We start from the raw sequence: 5978 nt of genomic DNA, 5'->3' as shown, positions 1-5978 counted from the left end.
AAAATCTGGTTAATTTTGAAGAATTCCATAGAAATTTTCAATTTTGTTTAATCCCCACCAACCATCAGAGGTCAATGAGCTTGATCCACATCAAAAAGCCAATAAATCAGCACTAAATGGCATCTCCATATAAAGCTAATCTACCCATCCATGTAATGATAACCCAGACAGCCCCATTAACTTCATTTAGCAGAAAAAAAAAGAGTCATTTCCTTTATTTTACTTTCTCGTCTACTTTTAGTTGCCATAATTTATAATCCCATTGATTACTCCCTCTTAATTTCCCACCCAATTTTGCTTCTTCAACTCTCCCAATAAAACTACATAAATCCTATAAAAAAAAAGTCACCCAAAAGAAGGAAAAACAGCATCACTTTCTATATATTTTATTTGTGATTTCAGTTAATGTTCCTCACGTCCCACATTCTTTGAGAAACTTCCCTTTTCCTTCAATCTAACTCCACCTTCTCCTCTCCCTTTCTTGAATCTGATTTTTTTCAATAGAAAAATATCTTCTTTTTGGGTTTTCTTCAGAAATAAAAATAGTTTCTTTTTGTTTTTTTTAATATTCCAGGAAACGTTGCTGTCATTGCCAGCCATGACTGAGGTCCTTCATTTTCCTTCACCTCAAAGCACTAACACTTCCTCTTCCTTAACCTGCACTCATGAAAGAGATGACTTTGTTAATGAAACAAGCTGTGACCTTGAAGGAGAAGACGACGAAGAGGAAGAAGTGAAGGAAACGCAGAAACAGACACGGATCAGTTGTCTTTGTTGGCTTTGCTTGTTACCCTTTTTAGGAAATCTTTGATTGCTTGTAAGAACATTGATAGAAGGGAGCTTTGTGCTATGGAGATCGGTTCGCCAACCAATGTCCGACACGTTGCACATGTTACCTTCGATAGGTTCAATGGCTTCTTGGGTTTGCCTGTAGAGTTTGAGCCTGAAGTTCCCAGGAGAGCTCCTAGTGCAAGGTTTCTCGTTTTGCCTTTTTTTATCTTTTACATAATGTTCCATTTTTTGTGGCACTCTTAAAAGAAAAATTCTTGAATTGTTACAAGTTTTGTTTTTCTTTTCGTTTATGGTTGGGGTCCATTAGCTTTAATGTTTGAACTGTTGGTGCATTATGGGGTTTTATGACTCTTTTCTGATGATGGTATTGTTTGGTAATTTCAATTGATGAATTTGGTTAATGCCACTAGTTGTGTGTGTTTATACAGATATATATACATATGATGGTTTAGGCAATATAATTCTTGTAAAATTAGATTTCCATATTAAATGGTCGAATCCCATCTAGATTTAATCAGAAAAAAGAGGGGGAATTCAATTCTTTGCATTAATTGTATGTTTCCTTGGAAAGTTGTTTTGGCTTATCTCTTCGAAATGTCATAGCTAATTGTATGTTTCTGGAAGGAAACACAATTATACTAGAGGCTGAGTTAATATTCTTTACTACTTTTTGCTTTAATTCGCCTGCTTTATTTGACCAAATTGTTCAGTTGGAGGAAATTGTTGATGTACAAAGGGACTTCCATCATTTTGATGTGGTTTGTGTGTGTGTGTGTTTATATATACATATCAATAAGTTATGTATGATTGAGGATCTTAAAGTTTTCTTCTGCCTTAGGTAGACATGTACGGTATGGCTCGACTTCGAATGTCTTTCAGGATGATTTTCGAGTAGTTGAATGATTTTTTTGAGTTTCTTCTTGAAAGTTAACTAATCAGAAGCTTCTGTTTTCAACTCTTCTAGTTCTTGTAGTATTAACGGTACTAGTGATAGGTTTGTGGCCTTCTACTTTTGGCTACTTTTGGCGGTGTAATAAGTCTTCATTATCTGGTATGTCAATTGACTAGGTAAGCCATAGAGGAACAAAATTTTCTCTACTAGTTTTCCAACTTATGATGGTTGGCCGGCCATTAGCTTATCTGGCTTAGTTGTTTGCTCTTCAGACTTTTCTGGTGAGTCATATCGAAGAGTCCATGATTTCTCTTGCTTTTCTCTTTGGTGTTATCCTCAAGTAATTGAGATTGTTGGAAATAGCCAAAATTGAAGTAAATAAACGTTCAACAGGTGAGGGAAATTGCACTGAGGCAGCTATCTTTGAGGGAATAGACATTGGTGTGCAATGCAAGTTTAGAATTGATCGTATGATGCGAGCAAAAAGATTAGAGGAGACAATTTTTCATTGTCTTCTTACCATGTGGAGTTTTTTTTTTTTTTGAAAGATCTTAGCATGTGGAGTTGGTGGTGGGAATTGGAAGGTAAACACTAGGGGTATAATTTGTTAGATCAGTCATCTTCTTCAGCTAATATGGTTAACTGTTCTAGATTGCCGCAGACTTAATTGCTAACGATTGTTTGAGATCTGTTCTCATTCTACTTCTTCTGTATCTACTGTCGACGAGTGCTAATGCTACTAATGATTTGTTTATCGCTTCGACAATGCTAACAAATTAAGAGGATAGGCTGGATTTACTATGCACACCCTATACATACACGGAAAATGTTGAAACATTTTGATTATAGAAACCGGCAATTCTGCAATTGCACTAAGTAGTCTTCTTAATTTCCTTTAGTATCAGCATCACCTCTGAGAAGTTCTATTTCTTCATGTAATCAGTAGTCTTGTACGATGTTTCATTGCATGTACAGATAGCAGAAAGCTAACATCCTAGCACAATCTCTATCGATCAGCTATGTCATTGTTTGTCGTTTCGTTTTTTTTTTTTGCAGTGCAACTGTCTTTGGAGTTTCCACAGAATCGATGCAGTTATCCTATGACTCCAGAGGTAACAGTGTGCCAACAATACTCTTGCTAATGCAAAGGCGTTTATATGCTCGAGGAGGCTTGCAGGTTTTCTTCCTTTTCTCAATCCTCTCCCTCCTCAATATGCTATATAGGTCAAAAAATTAGAGAAACGTAGACGTCTTAACATTCTCTCTTATATATATGACCGAAACATATTGACTTCACTACATGCAGGCAGAAGGGATCTTCAGAATCAATGCTGAAAACAGTCAGGAAGAGTATGTCAGAGAACAATTAAATGGTGGAGTGGTTCCAGAAGGGGTCGACGTGCATTGTTTGGCGGGACTAATCAAGGTATGGCGATGCCATTTTAATCTCACTTGATCTTTCCTTCACTTACATTTGATATATGTGATTATGGAGTTGAATGAAAAGATGAACTTACTGCAAATAGTTTTCTAGAAATATCTCAAATGTAGATTTTATCCAGGTACGTCTGCAGGGAAACGGCTTTGTATCTTCTTCTTCTTTTATTATCGAACCCGAATATACTAATTTGATGTTGGGTTATTGTTAGGCTTGGTTCAGAGAACTTCCCACTGGTGTTCTGGATTCTTTATCTTCAGAACAGATAATGCAATGCCAGACCGAAGAACAGTGTGCTGAGCTTGCTAGACTTCTAGCCCCAACAGAATCTGCTCTACTAGATTGGGCCATAAATCTCATGGCTGACGTTGTTCAGCAAGAACATCTAAACAAGATGAATGCACGTAATATAGCTATGGTTTTTGCTCCAAACATGACTCAGGTGAGTTTGATATTTCACATGTTTATTTCACCACGAGATACAATGCTCCCCTTAAGTTCACATCCACATTGGTTTATCCATAATAAGTACTTCTTGAGCAAAGCCTTTCGTTTCTCGCAATGTTGATAGCATATTGTGCCGATTAAAGATGGCAAACTATGGCTTATTCTGGTTGCAGATGGCAGATCCTTTGACAGCGTTGATGTATGCAGTCCAAGTGATGAACTTCCTCAAGACGCTCATCATAAGGACCCTGAGAGAAAGAGAGGATTCGGTGGTAGATCCAACTCCCGTATTCCATCTGGAGCCTTTCGATGAGAATGGAGATCAAATCCCTTCACTCTCCTCCATTCAAGATACTGAAAATGATAGTGAAGAGAAAGAGCTGGCCTTTCTCGCTGAAGAGCCTTTAAACGAAAGTTTCAGGAATTATAGTCAAAACAACGAGATCCCAAATACCAAAGATCACAGTCTGATGCGCACCATCGACAAGCTAATTACTGATGCAGATCATCCCAATGAGACTGAAACTTTCATCACTGAAACCGATGCCGTTGTATCCAACAACCTGAAACCTGCAACTCTGATGATTGTTGGAAAGACCAACAATATTGGCCAATCAAGTAATTCATGTCTCAAGGAGCCCAACAAAATCATCGGTCTGCAATCGACACTTAAGATGACAAACACTGCTGACAAGACCAAAGGGATAACCAACTTGAGCCGTATAGATTCAATGATAGAACGCATTGAAGCATGGCGTTGAAGGGTACTCAACAACGGTTGAACCCTAACTGATACTTTGACATGATTTTTTTCTTGTATCTTTTCAGTGTGATGACTGGTTTGCTTAAACCTTGTGACCCTAACATATCTACTTGGACATGGAAATTACCACCGGAGTTCGATGAATTCCGGTATCTATTTTCTGTTTTACTTTCATGGATTACGATCTCTTTTGTTTAATGACCGCTAAATTATTTCATAGCACTTAAACCACCAATCCTTATTATGCTCCACTAGAAGAGGAACCCATTGATCTTTCAACTCTTTTTACATAACTCTAAATTGACTTTAACTTATAGTCTCTTTATAATTCCTTCTTTCTTGCTTCCTTCCCCACCCCTCACCCCCAGCTCTCTTCTCTCTCTATGAGTAGTAATCATCTTTCGAAAGAGATTAGTGGAGAGCCAGCCCATGGCTGCCTCTGGAGGCCTTAAGCACATCTTTGAGCACTCATTACCAAAATCCCCAACACTGTTTGGGACCTCTTCCTGGAAACAAATCAAGCATTCTTCTCAAATTCAATCGATCGAACAATCTTCCATAACCGAAATCTTCGGCGAGCTTCATTTCAAGGAGAACTCCGAGTTGCCATCACCTTCCTTCCCTATTTCACCCTTTTCTTCAGCAATATTGAACCACTCGGAGGTGGACCGAAGGGCCCGATTCCAAGAGATGTGACGACGCTTGGGAATACGACACTACAAATGAGATGAAACAAGAGTGGCAAAGCTGCAAGGAGAATATAAATGAAGCGAGCGGCATGGTGAATGAAAAGAGATGGAATATGCAAGGTGAATTGAAGGTTATTAAGTTGAGAAGATCGACCAGTGTCGGAGACTTTCTGCCGCCGATTTCATGCATAGGGAAGAATGGGAAGCCGTTGGTTTTGTTCAAATCTTTCAGGAAAGATGAGAGGTTCGTGCTGAAACAGGTGAGGACCCCAACGCAAGAGTTGTTGCATGCATACAGGGAAGATGGGAGGTTGAAACTGCAGTTTATGCAGCCAAATGATGAATCAATGGAACACCAAGGATTTGAGGAAGAAGGGGATTTGATGATGCCGGTAAAGATAAAAGGCAAGCCTTAGAAGATTAATCGATGTTATATAAAGGGAAAAAAACAACAAAAAAAGAAAGGGTGAAAGGTTTATTTGCATTCATGTAATAAAAAAAACGAGAAACAACATTTCCTGGTGTATTTTAGTCCTCAAAGGAAATTGCAAGTTAATCAAAAGAGTGCTAAGAACTTACAATTTTAATGTTGTAATTACATTTAATTTATGTTAAAATAATGTTTATGTATAAATGATTATGAACTTCAAACATAGACAACAAACTATTTTTTTTTGTTTTTTTTAAATATAAAAGAAAAAAGAGAACTTAAGATATTGGGTTCATTATCATGAGATCCAACCAACGTATAATAATATATCACGTCGTAAACTAAGTCTTATTGGCTATTATAGCTTATTTATAATAGACTTTCTTGTAAACATAATTACTTTTCTCGCAAGTAAAGTTTTATTTCTAACCTTAAATTTAACCCTCTAGAAAGTAATACTCCAAAGCATATGATATTTAACTAAAATAGAACTGAAGACTCCACGACGGAGGAGTCTATGGAGGAGG

The 5978-nt window shown here is 37.5% G+C and overlaps 1 protein-coding gene across 2 annotated transcripts; it reads left to right on the top strand.

Annotated features, from left to right (window-relative positions):
* Positions 1 to 329: 329 nt before the first annotated feature.
* On the top strand, positions 330 to 4510 carry LOC120203596 (rho GTPase-activating protein 1-like). Of its 2 annotated transcripts, XM_039203849.1 has the most exons (7): positions 628 to 974; positions 2473 to 2488; positions 2523 to 2560; positions 2741 to 2861; positions 2991 to 3110; positions 3334 to 3564; positions 3743 to 4510. In XM_039203849.1, the coding sequence occupies exons 1-7, from the start codon at positions 850 to 852 to the stop codon at positions 4328 to 4330; spliced, it is 1239 nt and encodes a 412-aa protein (XP_039059780.1). In that variant the 5' UTR covers positions 628 to 849; the 3' UTR covers positions 4331 to 4510. The 2 variants fall into 2 exon arrangements, with proteins under 2 accessions (XP_039059776.1, XP_039059780.1); XM_039203845.1 differs by lacking the exons at positions 2473 to 2488; positions 2523 to 2560 and having other exon boundaries at positions 330 to 974.
* Positions 4511 to 5978: the final 1468 nt, after the last annotated feature.

Source organism: Hibiscus syriacus, unplaced genomic scaffold (genome assembly GCF_006381635.1).
Source record: "Hibiscus syriacus cultivar Baekdansim isolate YM2019G1 unplaced genomic scaffold, ASM638163v2 tig00000340_pilon, whole genome shotgun sequence".
NCBI classification, from domain to species: domain Eukaryota; kingdom Viridiplantae; phylum Streptophyta; class Magnoliopsida; order Malvales; family Malvaceae; genus Hibiscus; species Hibiscus syriacus.
This window is presented reverse-complemented; position numbering and strand designations above follow the sequence as displayed.

Excerpts from the sequence above, each read along its gene's own strand:
- LOC120203596 (XM_039203849.1), top strand. The coding sequence starts at position 850 with ATGGAGATCGGTTCGCCAACCAATGTCCGACACGTTGCACATGTTACC. Across the intron at positions 2,862-2,990 it reads ATGCTCGAGGAGGCTTGCAG|GCAGAAGGGATCTTCAGAAT; the intron begins GTTTTCTTCCTT and ends CACTACATGCAG. Across the intron at positions 3,565-3,742 it reads TTGCTCCAAACATGACTCAG|ATGGCAGATCCTTTGACAGC; the intron begins GTGAGTTTGATA and ends TTCTGGTTGCAG.